This window comes from Furipterus horrens, unplaced genomic scaffold (assembly GCF_987537825.1).
Source record: "Furipterus horrens unplaced genomic scaffold, mFurHor1.1.pri manual_scaffold_3, whole genome shotgun sequence".
Taxonomy (NCBI): Eukaryota; Metazoa; Chordata; class Mammalia; order Chiroptera; family Furipteridae; genus Furipterus; species Furipterus horrens.
Window position 1 is genome coordinate 79,252,705 of NW_028327173.1, and position 26,272 is coordinate 79,278,976.

Consider the following 26,272-nt stretch of genomic DNA (forward strand, 5'->3'; position numbering starts at 1 on the left):
TGAGCCATTTGGAAGTTTAAAATAAGCTAGTTTGTTTTCTAAAACTGAATATGAATCCTCCTTGATTTGGATTCTCTAATAGCCCCATCTCAGGAGTATTAAGTATACTCTACTTGCACAAGACTGGCCATGTATTGATAATTGTTGAAGAAGGGTTTGTTGTGTTATGTTGCTATACAGTGGGAAGTGGTCTAATCTTATGTGATGTATTATGCTAGTCTCTCTCCACTTGTATGTATTTGAAATTTTCCCTAATAAAACATTTTTAAAAATATAATACTGCATTTCTATTTAATTGGTCTTTAGACAAACCTGGAAAGCTAGAGTTGGTGAGGGGAACATACCCATTGTCTCAAATGTTACTGGTGACCTTTTGATGTGAGCCAAGGACGTCTTATATTCATTTATTCATTTAACAGATTTTGTTTTATGCCTGACAGTTTCTAGGCACTGGGAAGCAACTGGGAACAAGATAGACAAAGGCTTGATTTCCATGGCTCTAATAATAATTAGAGCCAGAGAAGAAGATCTGTAGATAAGAAAATAAATGAACAGAGTGGTTTAAAATGGTACAAGGTGCTGAGAGGAAAATAGAGGAATATGAGATAGAGTGAGTACGTATGGGTGGTGCAGGCTGCAGCAACACTAATAATAGACCTGTGGGCACCACATCCGCCCAGCCTCCGCCCCTTGAGAGGAGGAGCGCAGGGAGGGCATTCCAGGCAGCGGGTGCTTCTTGTGCGGACACCCTGGGACATGAAAGCTTTCATATCTGAATGATGCTGTCACCTTGAGGAAGGCAGCCCTAGAGAGTGTACAGTCCAGTTCCTTCACCTGACACACATGCCCCCTGAGGCCCAGAACTGGGAATTAGCTTCCCTACTCAATACCTGTGCTGTTAGTGCCATTGAGTAACCCAATAAACAAGCCAGTACATACATCCTTATTAAAAGGACTTCCAAATTAGTGGTTAACCAAATCAAAACAATAACTTTTATGCAGTAGTAAAATAAATATATCCAGATATTTACATAAAAATAGGCTACCCTTCATGTATGCCTGTCATAAATGTCGTTATGGGACGTCTGCATTCTTTCAGTACATAGTTCTGATGTATTTTTTTTTTTTTGCATGCATTTGTTTCTTTAGTAAACATTTATTCTCTCCTGCACGTCAAGCACTATGCAGACCAGCAGGAAAGAACCAGGACAAGTCTGACCAGCCTCTGCCTGGGGGCACTGAGAGGGGGGAAAAAACAGGTGTCTGTGATCAGGCCAAGGACTCACACATGCCAATCACAGGGTAGATGGTAGTGAGCAAAGAAGAGCTGGCGTAGCCCTGGTGTAGCTTACCTTAAAGTGGACATGACAGACAATAAGCCACAATACTAATGAGGTGTGAGAGGTGTCATGAGGAGAATTGATAGTAAATAACAGGGAAGGCCTCTCTGGGGAGGTGGCATTTATGGCGAGTGTGAGAGAGAACTAGCAGACAGGTGGATGCATTACTGGTGGAGAGCAGCATGCATGATGAGTTCCATGAATTCATTGGGGGTAGAAAGGAAAAGGTGAATGTGGGAAAGGTGACCACAGGTTATATCCCATAGATGACATTAAGAATTTTGATATTTATTCCAGGTGTAATTGGAAGCCCTTGCAGGACGCTAAACCAGGAGGATGATAGGAAATTTGTTTTTGAAAGATCATTCTCATTGCAAGGTTAGATGTGGGGTTAAAGGAATATACTAAAAAGACCCTGAACCCAGTCCTTTTTTAAAAAAAAATTGTTATTGTATTTTTTTCCATTACCATTTGTCGCCTATACCCCTTTCCCCCCAGCAGTCACCACACCGTTGTCCATGCCCATGAGTCCTTTTTCCTTTTTGCTCAGTCCCTCCACCCCCTAACCTCTGCACCCTGCCTCCCCATTTTTCTTGTTAGTTCAGTTTGTTCATTGATTCCACATATGAATGAAATCATATTGGTATTTGTCTTTCTCTGACTGCCTTATTTCACTTAGCATAATTTTCTCCAGGTCTGTTATTACTGTTGCAAAGGGTAAAACTTTCTTATTTTTTATGGCCAAGTAGTAGTACATTGTGTAAATGTCTCATAGCTGTTATATCCACTCATTTACTGATGGACACTTAGGCTACTTCCATATCTTGGCGATTACAAATAATGCTGCAGTGAACATAAGGGTGTTTATGTTTTTTTGTATTAGTATTTTGTGTTCCTTTGAAGTGGGATCGCTGGGTTAAAAGGCAGATTCATTTTTAATTTTTTGAGATATCTTCATACTGCTTTCCACAGTGGCTGCACCAATCTGTATTCCCACCAATAGTGCAAAAGGGTTCCCCTTCCCCGACATCCTTAACAACACTTCTTGATTTTTTGATGATAGCTATTCTGACAGGTATGAGATGATATCTCATTGTGGTTTTAATTTGCATTTCTCTGATGATTAGAAATGTTGAGCATCTTTTCATATGTCTATTGGCAGGGTAAGTGGCTGCAAATGAAATTTTGTATGTTGGCCCTTTTGAGGCCCTCTATGTCTCCATCCATCTTTTCCTGGCAGAGAGAAATCCTGCTGCTTTCCACAGCTGGATGTTATCTGGGTTCCTTTTCCAGCTCTCGTGCTGTAGGCTGAGGAGCCATGCTTGGGGTTTAGAGCCCACACTTCTCAGGGGGAATCCCCTGGCCACTGAAATATCCCTCCAGAATTTCAACTGCCACCCAAGGGAGCCCAGCCAGCCCTCGCGCCTCCTCTACACTCCCTACCAGTCACATGGTAAAGTGGTTTCTTCTGTCTGTCCATGATTATAAGGCTTCTCTCCAGCTTGTGTTCAGTTGGTTATTCAGGATGATTTCACTGCAATTTAGTTGTAATTCCATGTTGGTTCTGGAAGGAGGTTAGTGTAGCTTCCACTTAACTCCTCTGCCATCTTGGATCTGAACTTGGCCTTAATCCTCACTTTGCCATTTACTTAGGCTGGTGGGCAGTTTACTCATCTGAGAAAGGAGGCTAATAAGTTCCATCTCACATTGTGACAATTGAGATAATAATATAATGTGTCCAGAACTGTGTGTAATAGACAAATATGCTCAGTAACATTGGTTCCCTCCTTCCCATAGAGTAGAATTCATGAATAAAGTGTTCTGGAATCTGTCTTGGGTGGCCTCAGAGGCGGCATCAGTGAGCCCAGTAGCAGCTCCACGAGGTGATGGGTGCAGTGTCCAGCCATGGAACATTTTGTTTTTCTGTTTGAGGTTGATCTGGCTCATTCCAGTATTGGATTAGCAATGGTGGCTTTATAACAACTTGTTCCAATTGAGTTTGGATTTAGTTTAATGAACTTATTTTTCCCTTTTTCTTAATGCTTTTTAAAGGAGAGAACTAAGTTTCTAAGGCAATGGTACTGTTGCTCTTTTATTGATAATAGTTATACAGATAATCCTCAATTTATAATGGGGTTGTATCCCAATAAACCTACCATAAGTTGGAAATATGATAAGTTGGAAATGCATTTAATACATCCAACCTTACCAAATGTTATAGTTTAGCCTAGCCTACCTTAAATGTGATCAGAACACTTACATTAACATAGAGTTGGGCAATTATCTTGTTTCATCTCAAGAGTCATTGTCTTTCTCTTCTTGTCACCAGAACCAATAGACACAGATGTGTGTGTTATAGATGTGAAAACAAAAAATATTCAAAAAGCACTGGCAACACAGAACACTGTAGAGTATCAGTTGTTGACCCTCATGATCGTGTGGCTGACAGAGAGCAGAGCTCGTGACTGGTGTCCAGCATCACAGGACAGTATTGTACCACACATTACTAGCCAGGGAAAAGATCACAATTCAAAATTCAAAGAGTAGTTTCTACTGACTCTGTGTCACTTTTGCCCTAGCATAAAGTAAAAAAATATGTTAAGTCAAACCATCATAAGTCGGAGAGTGTGTATCACAAAAACCTGCTAAACTTGCCTCTTTCTCATACCTCGGACTCTCCTTTAGACTAAAGACATTTCTTTACCTGTGAACTTACTTGGACTTTCTTGTTGTTTTGAATCTCAGAATATGTTCCACAAATAATGAGTTTCCTATACAAGTTTGAGGAAAATACTTAATTCTCAAGAATTCCATGATAATAGTTTTAATTGGATCCATGTTGTAAGTTTGCATAGTAAGGAAAAGATTTGTTCATTTATTTTTTTTTAACCACGTAAATAGCACCCGCAAAGAAAATGCTGCTAAGTGGTTTGGGGGTAATAAAAATGATCCAGATATGACAACTGTCCTCAAGGAGTTTGTAGCACGAATTTAACTTCGTTTTAGCAATTCTAAACCTTCATGAATCAGTGCCACACTTACCTGTAGTCAATTCTGCTATGGGATGATGGTAGGCATTGTAGGAAGATTGCACATGCAGTATGGTTAGATGAGTTTTTTGTTTGTTTTGGGTTTTTGTTTTTGCTTAGGTAAAAACATTATTTTAATCAAAACTGGTTTTTAAGAGCCATTTTTGGTTCACAGCAAAACTGAGTAGAAGGTAGAGATTTCCCATATACCCCCTGCCTCCATGCATGGTTTCCCCCATTATCAACATCCTGTGCTAGAGTGGTACCTTGTTACAGTTGAACCTAAGTGACTCATCCTCATTAAAGTCCATAGTTTACATTAGGTAGGGTTCTGTCTTGGTGGTGTACATTCCACAGGTTTGGACAAATGTATCGTGGCATCTATCCATCATTATATCATACAGAATATTTTCGCTGCCCTGAATATCCTCTGTGCTGTCTATTCATTCGCCCCTCCCACCCACACTTGCCAGCAACACCTGGCCATCACCGATTTTTTTACTTTCACCATAGTTTGCCTTTTCTAGAATATCATACAGTTGAAATCATACAGTATAGTAGCCTTTTCAGTTCGGCTTCTTTCAATTAGTACTCTGCATTCACGTTTCCTCCCTGTCTTTTCTTGGCTTGAAAGCTCATTTCTTTTCAGTGCTGTGAATTTAAAATTCACCCATGGATTTGCTAACAATTTTAGATATATTTGGGTGCTAGAATCAAACTGTTCCTGGTTTGCTGTCCACAAGGCAGGTTTTTCCTTTCATGCTTCCTCATACAGAGGATAATGCAGCCATAAATGCTCACCACTGGTATGGATCTCGTCACAAACACATTGTGGGCAGGGACTCATATGCATCTCCCATGTCTGTCTTGGGGATGGGGATGAGAAATGCCATCCTACCTAGTTAGCATGCTTCCTAAAATCTTTTTCATATCAAAAATGGGATTGATTGAAATTATAATTTTCTTGCCTTCATGGTTTGACTCAATGTGACTTTGAAATTAAATGGTCCTATACAGGTATCTTACAGCATGTGTGGGCTGCTCAGTCAGGGTGACTGGTCCTTCAGTTTTCAAGGTGGTGGGTCTGGCAGGCTCTTAGAGTTCATAAGCACCTGGCGTTAGCAATAGCACCTGTTTCTATGGCAAATGGAAAGAAAGAGATTATAGGTAAAATAAATGGCTGCAAGTGGGTGATTTTTTAATCACCTGGGTTACTCTGATACTTTTTAAAGGCTTTATATTTGTTTAATCCTCACAGCAACCCTGTTTGACAGGTGAGGAAGCCAAGGTCCTGAGAGGTTGAATATCACATCCAAGGTCACATCACTAGAAAGCGGTGGAGGCAAGAGTAGGACCCCAGCAGAACAGCTTACTTTGCCTCTTTGCTTCTAACCACCATGCTGGACTGGCTCTCACAAAAGGCCCTTGTCCATATCTGCTAGGATTATTCAGCCAATACCCCTGCTTTTGCCTGACTCCCTAATGTAGAAAATTTAAATGCTGTTTATGCAATCATAAGCATGCTGTCAGAAGTATATGCTATCAAGATACAAACTCATTTAAATGGAAAATTAATCTTGGAAATAAGAATAAAAGAAGATGTTTAAGTATATGGTTCTTCCAAACCATGTATTGGGTAAAGTCTAGTAGTAGCAGATAGAATGGGAGTTTGCCTGAGAATGGCCTCCCAGAGGCACTTAATTCTTGATCTTACTTCTTGATTTTAAATCAAGAATTGGTGCTTTGTGCTGCTTTTTTCCAAAAGCTCCACTGCATGATACCTTTGAAGACACAGCAAGAAAATTGCACAAGAGTGCTGCTTTCTCCGCTCAGTTGTTTTGGTTAACCTGGTATAGCTCTTGCCAGGCTCACCCACTGGGAATTGCAGCCATGGCAATTAGGGACAGGAGCTTGTGCAGTGGCCTGGAGACCACGCCACAGAGACGACCCTGCCCACGGGCTTTCTGGAGGCCTGAGGCCCACAGCTGTAGATGGCTCTGTTTCGTTAGGAGGAACTGTACAGGTGTTACTTTCCTTGACAATATTAGAAAACAGGCAGGAGAGTTGTTATTGAGGAATAGTGATTGTACAAAATAATGTCATAGAACTTGTAAGACTTTCCATTTACTTGTGTACCCATTTTAATTTTGGAAAAAAATATATATATATACCAGGTGAATGTCATTATGTTGGATTAATAGTTACTGTGGATATACTCATGGATTCACCTCGAGTTTTGCATTTTATTATAATCTTTTTATTAGAAATGAAGACTGCCTTTGAAAAGAAGTTTGGCTTCTGAGAAGCAATACTAAAACTTTCAGAAGGACTATTTCTTTTTCCTTTTTAACTTCAATCCATCAGGGATGGTTACTTTTGTGAATGTCGGAGGAGGGTGGCGTGGTGGTATTTTACCTCTAAAGGAAGGCCAGAGTGGTCGTACTTGGAGAGATTCTCATCTCCTCTAAGACCAGTAACAGTTAATGGACTGCCACCAGCCCTCAGACTACACTGTGAGGAGCATGGCACCTGGGCATTCTTCCAGATTTTGTTCAGATAGTAACCACCACAAAGGGAAAAAGCTCCATGTTTCTCTACTCACAGCACTTCTGGCCATCAAATGTGCAGAGGTTTTGTCACATCAACCATTCTGCAATGCTCTGTAGCACCCATTGAGTGTTCAAGTCCTGCAGTTCAGTTCCATTCTGACATTGTGTACCTGGAGTCAGCATCAGATCCCACAGGTTAGGGACTCAATCCTACAAGCCTGTCCCTCCACCCCACTTCCAGCGCCATTCACAAGTCCAGACAGTCACCTGGTCTCTTGGCCTACTGGCTGTACTTGGAAGGTTACCATGAGCCCCTCCTCAGGCTTGATAATTTGCTATCACAGCTCATAGAACGCAGGAAAACAGTTTATCTAACAGATTACAGTTGTACAGTTTAGGAGCAGCCAGGTGGAAGAGAGCATATGGCAGGCATGGGAAAGGGGCTCAGAGCTCCCTTGCCCTCTGGGCGCTCTACCTTCCCAGTCCCTCTACCTGTTTAGCAACCTGGAAGCTCTCTGAACCCATCTGTGAGGATTTTTATGAAAGCTTCACTATGTAGGCATGATTGATTAAATCACTGGCCATTGGTGATTGGTTCAACCTTGAGCGACTCTTCCCTCCTCCAAGATTGGGGTATTTAGATGTTAGGCTCAACCTGAATGATATTCAATTTTTATTAAATTAAAAAATATCTTTAGCCAAGAATATTTTTATTAGAAGTGTATTTACAGTTACTAGTGTTACAGGTAGATGAATCTGATATTAGGAGAGGTTGGTAGCTCACAGATTAGTTGATTTAACCGAGTTTATGTAATTATTTGTGTAACATGAGGGCTGTTGTCCATTGCATGTGAAGGGTCACCGCTCTGTGTCTTCCTGTCTAGTCAGTGGAGATGGTGAGGCCCATAACATTAAACCTGAGTCTTGCTGGGTAGCACAGAGATTGTACGCAACTGAGCAGAAAGGAAGCGATGATTTCAAAAACAAATTGTATTACATTATATTTAGAAACTCTTGCAGCCCCAAAAGATTTTGGGGGCCATTAGTTTTAAAATAAAATTAATATATAAAACTTGAACTTATTAGAAACCCTCCAGTGGGAATCGTAGGACTTTGCTGTTTTTATTTATTTCAAAAGTTTATTGCTTCTATTATAAAGTTGATATATTTTTATTGCAAAAAATGTTTTGGACAAAGGCTAACAGAATAGCATTAAAAAAAAGTCACTTTGTTTCACTATTCATTCAAGTGGACTACACTAGTGAAACTGTCAAACTATAAATGTCCATCCTGGTCTGTTGGACACATCTTACATTGATAATGTGTTTATGCTCTGTGGTACTCAAGTTGAAAATCTAGGTGTCACGTTGGGAAAAGGAACCAAAACTGTTAGCTCCCTTAGGTTCTGTTTTTCATGGTGACCCTGACCTGTTACTGCTGGCATTTCAGGTCCTTACACAGTGCTTCTGGGTTCTTCAGCTGGTGATAGACTACTTTATAGACTGAGAAAATAAATGACAAAATTTTAAATATTAGGCTCTTTTTGAATAGTTTATCTTTATAATTTAAATCATTCCTGTGCCACTTTGTCAGCTGTAATAGAAATTTTTTTAATGTGTTTTATTGATTATAATATTACATTTGTGCCAATTTCCCTTCCTTCTGCTCCCCTCCACCTGGTGGCCCCCCTCCCTCCAGTTGTCTCCCCCTTTTAGATCATGTCCATTAGTTGTGCATACAGTTCTTCTCAACCTCTCTCTGTCTATTCCATTCCCTCCTACCATGATCCTTAATTCCTATATCATCTCCCTCCCTCTCCCCATTCCCCCTCCCTGTTGACCTCCCCCCAATATGTTCCCCGTACCTATAGTTCTTTTTCCACTTTCGTTGCCTGTTTAGTTTGCCTTTGTTTCAATTCCCTAGCTTCTGTTGTTTCTTGTGATGCAGTTTTAATTTTAGATTTCATTGTCTTGATCCTCCTTTTTCTAAACCAGTCCCTTTAACATCTCATATAACAGTGGTTTGGATCTAATGAACTCTTTCAGTTTTATTTTGTCCTGGAAACACTTTCTCTGTCCTTCTATTCTGAATGACAATTTCGCTGGATAGAGTATTCGTGGTTGTAGGTTTTGGATTTTCATTACTTTGAATATTTCTTGCCAGTCCCTTCTTGCCTGCAGGGTCTCCCTTGAGAAGTCAGCTGATAGTCTAATTGGGACCCCTTTGTACATGATTCTTTTCTTCTCTCTTGCTGCTTTTAAGATTCTCTCTTTATCTTTAATTTTTGACATTTTGATTATAATGTGTCTTGGAGTGGTTCTCCCTGGGTCCAGTTTTTTTGGAACTCTCTGTGCTTCCTGGACCTGTAAGTCTATTTCCTTCCCCAAGTCTGGGAAGTTCTCCTTTATTATATTTTCACTCAATTTTTCAAGTTCTAGTTCATCTTCCTCGCTCTCTGGCAAACCAATGATTCTTATGTTGGGCCTTTTATAGCTGTCCCAGAGGTTTCTGATCCTCTTATCATTGCTTCCCATTTCCTCTCTCTGCATTGGTTGACTGCTTGTTCCTTCTCCATATTCCAGTTTGTTGAAATGAACTCTGGATTTTTTTTCCTCACCATCTGTCTCGTATGTGGTTTTGTTCCTTTCGTTATGAGTGTTTTTCGCTTCTTTCTCATCTTTTTCCAGATCTTTTGTGAATTCTGTAAGCCACCTGATAACAATGGCCCTGAACTGAGCCTCTGACAGGTTTCTTATCTGTTCATCTGTCAGGTTCTCCATCTGTTGCCTGGTGAGCTGCGCCACCGGGATTTCTATAGTTGTCTGCCTCATTTTGACAGATGCGTTTTGTTTTCTTGGGCCGGCTGTCCGGGGCAGTGCCTGTGTACGCGTCACAACCCAGCGACCGGCGCCTGCCTGTCCGCGACCTATTTCGCAGCCCTGTGGTGCTTTCTTTGGGGGCGGGGGTCCAAGATGGATTCACACAGTTATTCAGCTAGGAGACCGGGATCCGTCCTCCCGCCCCCCTGGGCCTCACTGTTCAAGGCGATGTGGTGGCTGCTTTCCCCAGCGTTGGGGTCGCGAGCTGCCGGGGGTTCGACTGCAGCCGGGGTTGTTCTCCCCGCCGCTGTCCCAGGTGCGACCGCAAACAGCTCCGCCCCCTTTCGCTTTTACCTGCCCAAAGGACACCGCTGGTTTATAACTTCATATGTTGGGCTTCCGTGTAGTTTTATTTTCTGGAATTTCTAGTTATCCTTTGTTTTGAAGTAGTTGTATTCCTCTCTAGTTGTAGAGGGAGACCTAGCGCGTCCGTCTAAGCCTCCATCTTGGCCGGAAGTCCGAAATTTTATTATATCCATGTAGTAGTAAATGGACCAAGTGTCAGGTGTGATCAGCTCTATGAATTATGCTCAAGTGTTTGCAGTTATGTACCTGCTCTTGGCTTTTTGCTAAAATCAGTAATATCACAGTTATTAAAATGTGTCAAACTTTATACATGTTTATCTAATTATTTCCAAGTTTCTCTGTTCTTGCCCTTTATTGTACATGTCTTAAAAACTTTTTTTTTTTTAAGGGAAAAACCCTTGTTTTAGAAGTGCTGTCATGGCCCAAAACCGCTGTGTCATTGACAACACAGTGAGCATTTTTCCCTAAAAAATTTAATATTATATATCCCTTTCAGCGATGCCATCACTGAGGTACATTGAATGACACCTTTCAGGGCTGGGGTGACCTCCCAGTCCTGAGTGCTGCCGGAGAGTCCTCACTGCCTCTGATCCTCCCAGTCATTCTTCCCAGCAAGGACACTTGAGACTCAAGACATTGTGCATTCACGTCTTTGTCAGAGTATTTTTTTTTCTCTAAAAGTAATTTCTGAACATTGAAAACGTTTTGAACATCTTAAACTTTTTTTTAGAGTATAATAACCATCCATGTATCTATTAGTGTGCTCCCACAATTGTGAACATCTGCTGTCCTTGTTTGAAGAGCATATTTTAAACATCATGTGCCCTTCATTGTTGGGAAAATAAATTTTCTCTGTTGCCAAAAATGTGCTTTTATTCTTTAACTTCAAGTAACTTTTTCCTGGATGAGATTTAGTTTAGCTATGTTGACATTTTGCATGTATTATCCTGGAGGGCTATTGATTGTAACAACAATAGCATCTGACATTTATTGAGCAATAATTGTGTGCTACTGGTGTGTGGTGTTACCCTTCCCATCACATGTAATCCTTCAGTGGTCTTGAAGGAGTGCTCTTCTGTCCCAATTTTATAGACAGAACTGAAGCTCAGAGGGGTTAAATAAAATTGCCCAAGATCAACATAGTTAAATGGTGGCAAGCTAGAATGGTTTGGCTCCAAATCCTGAGCTCTTCGTCACTATCTTATATTACTTATTATAGAAATTGTAGCCAAATCTAGTTATGCCAGAAGGATGTAGTCCAAATATACAAAAAAATCAAACCACAAGACTTTCCACAAGTACAAAAGTAGTTTCGTTTTTCTTTTGACTTTTATTGAAAATAAGAGCAAGTTAAGAGGAATGATAGTTTTTTAAAAGCAGTTTTATTTAAATGAATTTTGAGACTACTGGTGTTTTATTGTAAATGCATTTGAAGTTAAAATTTTAAACTCAACAACGTATTAAATACTAAGATAAAATTGAAGCTATTTTTCCCTTCACTCATTTCATTTCAAGGTCTGTGATGGAAGTACCATATAATGTCATTCCACAACCCTCCAGCTGTGTTTCTATCCTTACAGACATAGTGGGGAGGCCAGGTGGTGGCTCATTTGTCAAAAAGTCTTACAGATTCTACCTTCAAATCATCTTTTTGTTCTCTTCTTTCCATCCTACTTTTTCTCTTGCCTTTGCAGTGGTGCCAGCTTATACAACATGAAGGCTGTGGTGGGTGCCAAGTAGAGGGTCATAGGACATCTCTCACTGCTCACTATGTAGGTGGTGTGGCCTCCATCACATCCTCCCTAAAACGGATCTGGCCATGTTATTCTCACTGTATAGCCTTCCATGGCAATTACTTCTAGAAAAAGTCAAAGTCAGCATGGCACTCAATGCTATCTGCACTGTGGTTGCTATCTATTATTTCTGCCTTATTTTCTCAATTACCTCTGTTTGCCTCCTGCTCCATGAACATATCTTCTGCTCTCCACCTTTGTTTTACCCGTTCCCTGCCTAAGATTTACTCCCAAAACATCTACATGCACATTTTGTGGCTTTATTCAGAGCTTTCTCCAGTGGTGATCAATTTCCATGGGAGTTTGCATCCTCTGCTGTTTACACACTGCTGTCACATCCCTTTCTTTCCTGTAAAAGGTATTCCTCCTTTGAGATTCTCTTACACATTCATGAAGGGCCTTCACACAGAGAGGATTAGTTGATGCCATTAACCACAGGGATGACCCATGTGCACTTGGATGATCCACATCATTGAGCATCCACATGGATTGCTATCCAGTATCCTAGCCCGGGCTCAAAGAACTTTCACTAAGCTCTTGTAGACTCAAGAGAAGCAGTACACTGTACTGTTCAGAATGGGGGCATACTATAGCCAGACTGCCTGGGCTTGGATTGTGATGCTGCTGCCAATTAACTCTGTGACTTTAAGCAAGTCATACAATCTCTGTACCTTGTTTCTCTGTATTTTTCACCTGAAAAATGATAGTAAAGAGAGCCTTGTAGTGTTATCAAATATTTTAAATGCATTATATCAGGAAGAATTAAAAGAAACATACCTGGAATGTGGTTAGAACTCCATAAGTGTTCATTATTAATCATCATTTATTTTATTTTGCAGACATAATACTGTGACCAGGTTTGAGTTTACTGCCTGTAAAGTTCTAGTTCTGAAATATTACATCTCGTTCATCAACTATAATCAGCATCTTTGCTTTTTTTGGGGGGTGGGATTTATTGATTTACTTTTAGAGAGAGAGGAAGAGAGGGAGAAAGAGAGGGAGAGAAACATCGATGTGGGAGAGATACATCAGTGGGTTGCCTCTAGCATGCCCCCTCTAGCATATGCCCTGACTAGGAACCGAACCAATGATTCTTTGGTTTGCAGGCCGGCGCTCAATCCACTGAGCCACACCAGCAAGGGCAGCATCTTTGCTTTTTAACTTGATCTAGACCACAAAATTCTTACATTGCTGTTTTCCCCGAGTCTGTCATCATCCCCTTTACTTTGCTTCTTTCTGTTCCCAACTCATGCCCTATCAGGTCTTCCCATTGACTTGTAGCAGCCTCTTGCCAGCCACAGGGCCTGTGTTCTTGAAAAGCACCATGGTTAGCACAGTTTAGAGGTGGCAAGATTGGAGTCTTATAAGAAATCAGGGATTAGGAGAAACACTATTTTAAAATGACATTAAACATATATTTAAAACCTAGTAGAGTCTAGAAGACATATTCTTCCAAAGCAAATCAGATATATTGGTGTTAAATGTGCTCAGAATGGTAACACTTCCCTTGAATGAATTGGCTTCTTCACATGTTGAAAAAATTTTGCTGTAGCCTTGCATAAGCATTTAATATTTTGGACATTAAGGTTCTTCTTGTGATAGGTTTCAAAGGCTTTTCAATGCATATATGATTCCTTCTATTTAGTTTAATTCATAGAAGTGCTTGTTGTATTTTTTAAATATATTGATATGTTAACTTGTTGGTACACAAGAATATAAACTCATCTTCAAACTACAGTTTATTAATGCTGATTGAAGCTGGAATTTTTTACCCACCTATCTGACAAAACTCCAACCCCTATCATCCTATATACCACTGTCTCTGTTTCTAGGAGCCTGGTGACAGAACAGTTCTATATGACTCTCTGGTCCTAAGTGGGCTGTGTACATCAGTGCTTTTGGCACACACAGGTCCCACTTCTGGGATCCCTTTCTTTGCCTTTTCAGCTTGGTGACTATTCAACCTAGATTCTACTCAGGGGGTTTCTACTCAGAGAGAAAATACTTACCCTCTCTCCCACTTGATCTTGCCCTCTTTTGGGGTTGCTGCTGTGTATATCACATTGTATTGTAATATGTGTATACAAGTTCAGTTTATTGTTGTCTGAAAGGCAACACATTTAATTTGTATTTGTAGCTCAACAAAGTAGCACACTGTGGGAGTTAAATGTTTGTTGACATAATATAGCTCTTTGTCGTTATCTGTGCTGTTACACTTATCATTGTCTATTCATGTGTGTGCCTTTTTCTCTCACAAGGTGTTAAGCTACTTGAGATCAGCAAGTAAGCCCATATCTCGAAAATATTCCTCAAAGCACCTAGAATCTGCAGTGTGGGAATCAGTACTCAGTAAATAGTTGCTGGTTAACACAGTTCTTGGACAATATAGTGACCCAGGATTTAGTTCTCCAAGTTAGAAGTGATCACCAAGGGTTAAATAAAGGTCATGTCCATAGATAATATTGAGGAGGCATATGTCAGTTAGCTATATATCTTTAAGATATAGGTTATGGTATTTTCCAACAATCATTAATAAGATAGTTGCTACATGGAAACATAATCTGTGTTTAGAAGAAAACACTGATCATTCATGTCTCTTGAAGCAGACTGCTATTAGGGCTGTGTACATTGAGGTCTTGGGTCATCTGAATTCTAAATGGCTAACTATATTCAATAGGCTGTAAATAATGAACAAAAGACTCCTTGACCTAGACCTCTTCAGTGTAAGATGTGGAAGAACTCTAGGTATTGGAGTTATTGTAATATACTGTTTATACTGCTTTCTTTATTTCATGCTCCTGTTAAACTTTCCAGGTCTATACTACCTACTAAATGAAGTACCAACTCTCATTTTAAGACCTAGCCCAATATAGGTTCAACTTATCATTTACAGTCTTATTTGTGTGTGTGTGTGTGTGTGTGTGTGTGTGCATTCTCTAGCCTCACAAAATTAAATATACATTCCTGAACTTAGTGGACTTCAGAAGCTTTTGACAGTTTGACCCTTGTTAGCATCCCATTGAACTTATCTGTATGAAATGCTGGGCTAGAGAAATAATTATTTTTAAGTAACTCATTGGAAATAGTCTACAATTTTTAACAGTTTCTACTGCTATTAAGTGTAAGCAACCTTGCCCCAACATTGTGGGATTGTGGGTTGAGGTGGTGTTCGAAGTAAATCCTCACATCTGGATTATTTTTAACTCACTAATGTAAAAAAATTACTTTTCATGTCTTTTTAATGTTTTCAGTCCTACATGAATGTGTGGGATTGGGACCAGAGATTGTGAAATTAGCATGTGGGATGGCCTCTGCTTTCAAGGGATTTAAATCTTAAGGATACATGAGATTCTAATATAATACAGATAAAATTACTGATGTACAGACAAAAGTTACTGTCTTTGTGTGGCAGTGAGTGCTAAGCTGTTTTGTTGACTGTAGGAATACTGAAGTATCATAGGGGTGAAGGCCAGAGTGGTTTCTAACAACTGGTGAGGAACTGAGAAAACTGAGCCTTGAGCTGAGTCTTGAAGAAGATTTGACCATGCAGAGCACAGAGACAAAAGTGGGAGAAAAGCATGGAAATTACATGAGGTGGTGGTGAATGCACATGGTGTGGGTGACCTGAAGAGATCCACTGACTTCCTTGTCCTTGGGGAGAAGGGAAGAAGCTTCAGTGTTTTGCAAAGAGGTACTGTACTATTAGTGTAGAACTGTACCTCCTATTTTTTCCTTCAGATCCTGGGACCTAGAAACATTATTACCTTGCTATATTCTAAAATATCAGATTGTGTTCCGTTTATTTCTTTGGAATACACACAACACAAAACTCTCCTAATGAACTTATAGAGGTTCGCATAATTAAAAACAAGGACTTTTTTTGAGGATGAATGAGAAGGAGAAGAGTGGAGAGTAAACAGGCCTTTAGCCAAGAGTCAGTGGAATTCTCTGTTTTCTAAAAAGCCAGCAGCCCTGCTCATGTCTGAGGTCAGTTCAGTTTTTTTGAAGGGATGTTCTTTGTAGTTCACGGGATGTTTGCTTAGTCAGGGGTAGTACCTCTTTCTGTAATTGAGCCATATAGGTATCTCAGCAATGAGCTGGACCTGACTGAGAGTAGGATGAAACTCTTCATTGATAAGACTTTTTTGATATAATCAACAAAAGGCCATACTTAAATGTATATGTATATTTGATATTGATTATGCTTCTGATGTTTATATTATGCATCATTTTTCATATATGTGTGAAACTTTTATCTTTACATTGTAATATCACTTTCTTTTTTAAAGATAGCATACTATATTTGGTTATAGTATCAATATTACTCATATTGGAAAAATTTTTCTTCACAACTGCCAAAGAATGCTATATAACCTCTGGAGACTGGAGCACTAAACTATGGTCCTGAATTAGGATGACTTGTTTGCTTATGACTCATAAGCAACCTAACTCATAACGGTTTAGCAACTAACGAGGTAGTGTGGTGAAGACTTTTTTTGCCTTCTATAGTAAGGATCTTTGTTCTAAACTAAATAACTGTTAATTGGGTAGCAGCAGATGAAGTTAGTGGCTTCCCCTTTTCCCCTGCTGCCCAGTGTCCATTTGTTCTTAAACAGAACTACAAAAGATGATAGTAGAATTATATTGGCATTTCCATATGTTTATAAGTGAAGGGAATACACTTTTTAAGTACTTTAAATGCTGAAGTAGGATTGGTTCCCTAAGAAGAATGAAGGAAACCATATTGGAATGTCAATGAAGAAGGGATAGCTTTATTATTGGACAGCTAAGGAGGTAAATGTACTACTAGCTACAAACCAGCACTTGTTTGTTGATGCTGGTGATGCTTATCGTCCAGTTGTGACATAAAGGAAGCACAGGAGAACTCTGGAGAGATCCTTTGGGTTCCTGTTAGCATGTACCACCCCTGTAGGTTACTGTATTCATTGTATCCTAAGATATCTATAAGTGTGGTCCGTGCTGTTTCATGAGTGTCTTACTGTAATCCAAGTGACTTTCCTTTCCTTTGTTAAAGTAGTGATTTAAACGGCTTTTAAAAAATAAATAAGAAAATTAGAGAAGGCTTAGTTAAATATTCTACTACCCTCTCAGAACAGATGCCTTCCAGAACAGCGTTCCACTTAAGGAAATTTTCTTGGCAGAAACCTCAAGCTTTATGCTCAGAATGGAGATCCACTGCTTTCTTAGAATTAAAAACACTTGTTCATTTTTATTATAACAACTATAAATGTTTATCTTGTTTTAAAGGGTAGACACAGAATGTTGAGACTTGCTTGGAAGCAGCCAGAGATACCAGTTTCTCTAGACAGAGTTTCCCTCTGAAACCTAAAGACAGAAATCACATTATTATGCCTAACTGTCCAAGGTAATGACATAAGGGCTCATTTCTGTTCACTAATTCATAGAATGTCAAGAAGATGATTTTTTAGTTTCATCACTAGAGGAATGTCATAGTTTTCTTTCCTTAGATTTAAAAGTTTAGAGTTGTCTACCTGACTGTGGAATCTGTGGGCAGTTTTTCCTTGCTGCTGACTCTGGGTTTTACTGGGGGCCTCAGAGCTCTGCGGGACTCAGTTGAAGAAAATTCAGGGCACTGTGCTGTTTGTGCCTGTACCCTTGGATTCTCATGCCCTCCACCCTGGGAAATCCATCTTCTTTCCTCATGATTCTCGTTCCCTGTGAAGAAGGATTAAAGCCACAGGAGATAATTTCCCCTGTTGGTCTAACAATAACTTTATAGTTTATGAATTGATGATATTGAAGGTTCATTGAGAATAATAACCACATCAGGAAGGCCAAGAAGTGTCATAGGATCACATACTATAAATTTATAGTTCAGCACCTTTATTTTGTACATGAGGAAAACATTTACAAAGCAAATCAGCATAATGATTTTTTACTTTCAAAATTATTTCCTTCTCACAGTTTTCTTCAGATGCAATTTTAGTCCTTTTGGAGTTATGAACACACAAAACTGGATGTTAAAAAATTGCATGTGTAGTAGGTGATGGGGGAAAGATATAACTTGCTTTTAAATTTCTATTCAGAGTTGAAATATGGTTTTTACATGGGAAAAATACCATATAAATTAGAGTACTTACCAGAGAAAATATACGAGTGGGTACCAAAAAAACCCCAGAATTTATAACAAATTATGTATTTACTCTTACATGTGTAAACTTCAGTCACCTTCAAAGTATTCTCCATTGGATGCACTATACCTATTGAGACATGTTTTTCCATTGCTCAAAACAGTTTTTGAACTCGTCGATTTTGATGCCTTTTAGTACTTCTGCCATTTTTTGCTTTACCTCTTCCACAGCAAAGTGTTTCCCTTTGAGGACTTTTTTCATCTGGGGAAACAAAAAATAGTTGCTCTGGGTGACATTGGGTGAATAGAGAGGGTGGGGCATGGGGGTTCTGTTGTCTTTGGTCAAAAGCTGCTGAACACTTAGCACAGTGTAGGCAGGTGCACTCTTAAATCACTCATCATTAAGTGGTCAAACGCATTGAAAGAGTCTTCAAAAAAAAATTCACTGAGGCCAAACACAGCCTCTCACAATAACACCAGCTGGTACACTGATACAGATGGCTTCCTAGAGCACTCACCTAGTGGGGAATGCTGTACTACAAAGGGCCTGCCCTCCAGAAGATAATTCTGGTTTTATTGGGGGGTCCCCGCTTGTACATACATCTTAAAACCAATTTAAGAAAAATTTAAATATGAATATTGATTTAAAAGTATTTGACCACATGCAGTGTGATGGCAGTATCTTTCTTTATCTCGATGCTCTTCTGTTGGTATCTTTTAGAATCATTAAAAATATCTCTGAATGACTGGATCTGTTCTGTTAAAGAAGGAAAGAAATTTATTATGCCTGAACTATATTTTTGAGCAAACATAAAAGTTTAGCACTTCAAGCAGTGAAGTGAATATGGCCTCTGATTTTTTTAAAGTTAAAGTATCTTTTAGATCATGTTATCAGGATGCTGAGTTTCTCTTATGTTTTTTCTCTTTCATTACTTCCTTCTGACGTGGCTGCTGTGTGACAACCCCCTCTACTTCTGTCACTGAAATTTTTGTTTTCATCATTAAGGAAACCTCCCAAGGTAAGCACTGTTACGGAATTTGGCATGTATACTGGCTAAGTGTGTAAAAATCCAGGATTTTATCCATTATAATTACCCATGTGGAGCACCTTTTCCCTTGAGAAGAAAAATTGACTTTCTAATTTAAAACTTAAATTGTGAACAATTAATGTTGGTAATGATATAAAATTAGTCTGCTTCTCTACATTTACAAAGCAGTTTCATACATTTTATTCTTGGTATTAATGCTCTGGTCCTATCAGGTTCCTGTTCCTATTTTATTATTGATGAAATGAGGTTCAGAGAGATGAAATAGCATGTCCTAATTCACAGATTGAGTAAATGGAGGAGCTTGGACTATACAATGTATCACCACCTAGAAAATGGAAGGATGAAATAGTAGCATCATAGATGATAGTGTGTAACTGATTACTAACTGGACCAACTATCTTTTCTGTATCCTCCTTAGAATAGTTGATATCAGAAAAGTCTTGCAAACTTTTACATAAAGTTTCAATTATCCACCAACTCTATGTGCTCCTTTGGAATTTCTAGCCAATCACAAAATCCACTAATTGAAATCATCAGCCTTGCTCTGGCCAGCCTTTGATGGCATGTTTACCAGTGAGGAGCCCAAAAGTTAAGAGAATAGGTAGAGAAAAAGAATATGAGAAGCAGGGGATCTGAATGACCAACTCCTGAATAATTGAAGGCTGATTTTGTTACCAGTGAGCATTTTATTGGGTATCAAAGGGAAACTTAGTGCCAAAAGGAAGGAGAAATTTGACTAGCCCCAGACCAATGATGCTGGTTATAGCTTTTGTTTCTAAGATGCAATCAAGACAGGCTACACCCTCGTACACTGTATGGTCAGAATCTAAGATCTGTTGGATGAGGGTAAGGAATCCAGAATAGATTAGGCTTATTTGACTCTGAGGGAAAATATCATTTCACTTTTGGAGTATGGAAACCTACTAAAATGCTAAGTGCTATCCTTTATGCTTATAGAAGGCAATATAGGAATTGTCCTTGTCAGTAAGAGTTTCAACTCCAGCAAAGAAGGCAGACATCAAACAAATACTATGAGATCTGTTAAGAAGGAGGAAATATATGCTGTTAAAGAGGTATAAACACTGGCATCCTGGCAAATTTGGGAGATTAGGGAGATTAGGAAGTTCTCTTTGAGGAATTCTTGATGTGGATATAGTCCCTAAAATTTGCAACCGATAAGGTGTCTCTGCTACTCAGAATGATGTGAGTTCCCCTTAGTAGTTCTTCTTTTCCTAGAGGTTTCTGAACAGACAGTTAGCTTTGTGATATATTTGATTCTTTCCCCACAGAAAAAGGCAATGAAATACTAAGCAATTCCATATGTGGTTACTTAGTGAAGGAGAAACACTGAAATGAAAAGAGACACAAAAACAAGTTTTTTAAAAAATCACTAATTCTTTATACATAGAAGTGTTCTGGTTCCTTTCTATCCAATATATATAGCTTAGTGGTTTCACTGGGTGCCCTGTTGGTAGTTTCTAAGAAGTGTCATGAAATTTTCAAAATAAAATGAATGTTAACTTGTAACATTGATACATTGTTTGTGTGTGTGTGTGTGTGTATGTGTGTGTGTGTGCCATAAAGAACACTTGGAAATTAAAAAAATCATCTTGAAATCAAATAATTGACACAATAGTTAAACTATTTAAGAAGACACTAAAATAGGTAAGGTGTTCTCTTGCAGAAGCTGTAAATCTTGAAAGCAAATGGAAGAGGGAAAGTTACTTTTAATGATTATTTAATGACAAAATTTTATTGATTTAAAACAATGAAATTTTGGCATGAATAATTAGCAAAAGTATCAGAAAAGACTGTTGGATCAATTTAACAAATAATTATTCTGGGTAGGGGACAAGGGCTGCATGAATCAAACCTGATCTCAGCACTGTAATGAAGGTGGGCTAGAGAATATATACACCGTATAATATAAAATTAGTTGTGTTAAAGGCTGCAGGAGGTGTAATTCATAGGATGCAGGGTCCTGTTCTGACTTCTGCATACCTGAGGACAGCTAATATTTCACAAAATATTAAAAGCCTATACTTGAAGACACTGAAGAAATACCACATTAGCGAGGCATTACCAGATCAAGATCCAAGAGAATGTAGAAACTTAGAGAGGTTAACTTGGTGTTTGGGTGCATGCCTTTCAGATAAAAACAGCTAACGGGCAAAGCAGAGTTTCTGACGACAGCCTTGCAGGGTCTAGGAGACCTACAGGGACAAAAGTGTTGGAGTTCAGGGTCTGCCAGAGGTGCAGCTCTTGGTGAACTCGTAGTGTGGGCTGGCAAAGTGGATTGAGACCCAGCCTTGGGTGGGGCATGAAGGCGAAAGAGAAGCAAACCAGTCCTTACATGTGTTGCTGTGTGGTTCAGGATCTTTGTGTGATCTAGGAAATCTCAAGCATTAAAATTGGATCAAAGTGATCCTAGGACGCAGGTCCCCATAGGCACTTGGCAGAAGCAAGTGTATTCCTAAGTCTCTAATGATTCCACAAATGGTTTTAAATATACAATGTCCAGCATACAGTCAGAGATAAAGAGGTGCATGACAAGGTAAGGCAATATGCAAAAAAAACAGGAGAAATATTTAGTAGAAATAGACCCACTGATGTTTAAATTGTTAAGCATGAACTTTAACATAAGCATGCTTATTATATTCAAAGAGGTAAAATATAAGACTTTAAAATGTTGGAGAGAACTGGAGATTATAAAAAGTGACAAACAGATTTGGAAAGTAACCCAATAGAAATTCTCACCCTGACAAACCCCAAACCAACATAAAAAACTTAGTGTCAGGGTTTAGCAGCAGAATAGATCCTGCTGAAGAGTCTCGAATTAAATAACTATAGAAGATAGGTTACCAGAAACTATTAAAATGAAGTACAGAAGAGACAAATGGTCCTAGAACAACTGGACATTGTCTGTACAGAAGTGAATCTATACTGACCTTATACCCTTCACAAAAATTAATTGAAAGTGGATCATAGACCTAAATATAAAACACAAAACTATAAACTAGAAGATAGGAGAAATCTAGGAGATCTGAGGGTTGGTGATCACTTTTAGATACAATACCAAAACCATGATCCATAAAATTAAAATTGATTAATGGGATTTTATGAAAATTAAAAACTTTTCCTCTACAAAGGCATTGTTAAGGGAATGAAAAGAAAGCCACAGACTTGGAGAAAATGTTTGTAAAACACATATGATAAAGGAGTGTTACCCAAAACATACAAAGAGCTCTTAAAACTCAGCAGTAAGAAAATGAACTATCCAATTAAAAAATGGGCAAAGACCTAAATAGCAACCTCACCAAAGAAGATATACAAATGGCAAATGCACACATGAAAGTGCTCAACATTACATGTTAATTAGGGAATTGGACATTATAGTGAGCTATCACTCTGCACCTATTAGAATGACTAAAATCCAAAAATATGATAACACCAAAGTTGGTGAGGGTGTGAAGTACAGGAATTCTCATTTGTTGCTGGCGTTATTGAAAAGTGGGGTAGCCAGTTTGGAGCATATCTTTGACATTTCTTACAATGATAAACATACTCTTATCATATGACTGAGCAATCATGCTTCTAGATATTTACTCAAATAAGTTGAAAATTCTGTCCACACAAAAACCTGCACATGTGAGTTTACAGCAGCTTCACTTGTAATTGCTTCAAACTGGAAGCAACCAAGATTTTCTTCACTCAGGAAATAGAGAAACAGACTGGCATACCCCTACATCGGAATATTGTATGAGCTGTCAAGCTGTGAAAGACATGATATCAGGGTTGGACTGTGATACCTTTAATTTCTCAAATGCCTATTTTGAACAAAGCAGTTTCGTAGTTGAGGCTCCCTTTTAGAAGGTTAATCTGAGGACACAGCACAGAATAAAATTGATTTGGTCAGTGGGGAGGCTGGAGATGATGTTCAATAAAATGTGCCAAATTGGGACAACTGTAATTGAACAACAGTAAAATAAAAATAAAAAATAAAATGTGCCAGGAAAGTGGTAACAAGGGCCTGCACTGGAGCGATGCCATGGGAAGAATTATCAAAATGTCACAGAAATAAAGTGTCTAGGACTTGTATGCTGACAGCATATGGAAGAAGATAATATAGCACAAGGAGTAAGAGATGACTCTGAAATTGGAAACTAAGTGACTGGAAATTCAGCAGGAACTAAAGAAGAAAGAGCCTGTTTGGGGCAGGGAGAAGCTGATGGGTTCAATTTTGGAGTGAGTTGAATCGGAAATGCTGGCAAAGCATTTGGTACAGATTCCCAACAAGGTTTGCAGTCTAGAAAGGTCAGGTAAATTCTTGTTTATGAATTGTCTTTTACTATATATTTGGATTTTTCTTTTTGGTTAAGTGTTACTTTTTGTAAATTTGGACTCCTAAGCGGAGAAATATTTATTTCAGCCTAGGTCAACTGCATGCCTTTTAATTCTTCTATAGTAGCATATTATGCGACATTATAGAGTGTGTTCTATTTCTCTTAAAAAAAAAAAAGTAGCTTTTAGAGAAACATGGAGACACCTGCTTTGTGCCTCCTTAGTTTAAAAACAAAGCAAAACAGAGTCTTTGTCTCATAATTTTCAGAGTTGAGGTAGGTGTGTTTTTCCTTATCAGCGTGCCTATAGTTTTAAGTCCAAGGTTATTGCCTTAGAGGTATTGCAAGTAGAAGTAAGAGGGGGAAATTGCTTGTTAGTTTAACTGCCTTCTCATAACTTTTGGATTTTGGCAGGAGATAGTACAGAGGAAAAAGATGTGTGGAGAATCACTGTCTAATTATGCCATTGTGTGCATTCTATGGGAGAGAACAGGAAAACGTCCTTGGTCATAGTAGTTTTGCCTTCATAAACCCAGTTCCAGATCTCTCAGATGGTGGCCAGAACATTATAGGACACTTCACTTTTCATGTTTTGACATATCTGGCAAAAGTTTCTTACCTTCCTGAGGAGCTATGTTCAATACATGTAGAGGAAAAAAACCAAATTCTTCTTCCTTTTTCTGTTTCCTTCTTCCCTTCCTCGGTGTTTACTGAGCACCTTCTGTGTGTGAAGTGAACACTACAGAGCTGGAAATTTCTCAACTCAGACCATTCTAATCCTGTAATTTAAGACCAAGAAGATTGAGGCTTAAGGAATGAATTGACAAAGACCATTCAGTAGGAGAGCTTGGCTCCAGCCCTAGGTTTTCTGAGTGCCACACGAATACTTTCTGTTATACCACATAGTTGTAAAGTCATTTTTCTGCTTGGTGGGTTTTGTGGGGCAAAGATGGGGGAAAGAGTAAGAAGGAAGAGTTGACAGAAAATGTAAGTACCTGCAAGATCACTTTGTTAGGATTATATCCTTTTTTATTCAGTTGCCCATTTATTCTCATCATTAAGTTTAATATTTTATAAGTCAATGTATGATTTATTTTAACAATTTGATGTTAGTAATTCAATTCACTTTTAATTTTTAAAATTTTATTTACAAGTGAGGCTACGCACTACCAAACATTAAGGTGTTTAATCCTTCAAAATCATAGACAGAAGAAAATGACATTACAGAAAAATGAAGTTATTACTTTTTGAAGGCAGTATCATTTTTAAACTTTCATTAAATTTATTGGGGTGACTTTGGTTAATAAAACTATGTAGGTTTCAAGTATACAATTCTGTAACACTTCATCTGTATATTGCATAATATGCTCACCACCCAAAGTCATGTCTTCTCCCATCTTCGTATATTTAACCGCCCTTATCCTTTTCTACTCCCCCACCCCCTTCCCTTTGGTAACCGCTGTACTGTTGTCTGTGTCTGTTTGTCTTGTTTGTTACTTTCCATTTTATAGTCCACAAATGAGTGAAATGCGGTTCTTGACTTTTTACATCTGCTTAGCATGATGTTTTCAGGGTCCATCCATGTTTTTGCAAATGGCAGTATTTCATTTTTTTCTTGTGGCTGAGTAGCATCCCATTGTATATATGAGTATGTGTACCACATCTTCTTTATCCAATCATCTATCAAAATACACTTGGGTTGTTACCATTTCTTAGCCACTGTGCATAATGCTGCAGTGAACATAGTGGTACATATCTCTTTACGAATAAATGTTTTCAAACTTCTCAGGTTGGTACCTAGAAGAGGGATAGCTGGGTCATATGGTAACTCTATTAGTGTTTTGAGGAGCGTTCATAATATTTTCCACAGTGACTATACCAATTTACATTCCTAATATCAGTGTATGAGGATTCCTTTTCTCCACAACCTCTCAAACACTTATTACTTGTCTTGTTGATGACAACCATACTAATAGGTGTGAGGTGGTATCTCATTGTGGTTTTGATTTGCATTTCCCTAAATAGCTAATGAAGTTGAGCATCTTTTTATGTATTGGTTTGCTGTTTATATGTCTTGGTGGTAGAAGTGTCTGTTCAAGTCCTCTACCCATTTTTAATTAGATTTTGTTCTTGTTTAATTGTATGTGTTCTTTATATATTTTGGAACTTGACCCATTATTGGAGTTGTTTGTGAATATTGTCTCCCATTTGGTTGGTTGACTTTCTGTTTTGTTGATGGTTCCTTTTGCTGTGCAGAAACTTTAGGTTGATATAGTCCCATTTATTAATTTTTCTTTTGCTTCTCTTGCTTTTGAGATGAGATTCATAAAATCCTCTAGGACCAAGGTCCATAAGTTTGGTACCTATGTTTTCTTCTATGTTCTATGTATTTTATTATTTTAAGTCTTATGTTTAGGTCTTTTATTCATTTTTGAGTTAATTTGTATGTATACTGACATATAGCTGTCTAGTTTTATTCTTTTACATGTGGTTTTCAAACTTTCCCAGCACCATTTATTGAAGAGGGTTTCTTTTCTGCATTTTATGTTTTTGTCTCCTTTGTTGAAAATTTTTTGCCCGTGGGTTTATTTCTAGGCTCTCAATTCTGTTCCATTGGTTTCTGTGTCTGTTTGTTTCTTCTTCTTTTTTTAAGGCAATGTCCTTTAAAAAGGCATAACAATACAATATACCCTCACTTATCATGGGTATTACGTTTTAGACCACCTCCCCACACCCCACGCCCAAGATAGGTTGAAAATCCGTGAAGTAGGAACCTTACATTTATTTTAGTATTTATATATATTTTAAGGCTTTATAAACCCTCCCCCACACTTATAAACTGTTCCCAGTCCCTTATTAACCTTTTCCACTCCCT

The 26,272-nt window shown here is 38.5% G+C and overlaps 1 protein-coding gene across 1 annotated transcript in view; it reads left to right on the forward strand.

The window, feature by feature from the left end:
* Positions 1-26,272, forward strand: part of KIF13A (kinesin family member 13A) — a 215,457-nt gene that overhangs the window by 78,472 nt on the left and 110,713 nt on the right. The window contains exon 3 of the mRNA XM_090269780.1: positions 19,015-19,027. Within this exon, the coding sequence (XP_090125906.1) occupies positions 19,015-19,027 (13 nt within the window). The remainder of the gene's footprint in view (positions 1-19,014; positions 19,028-26,272) is intronic.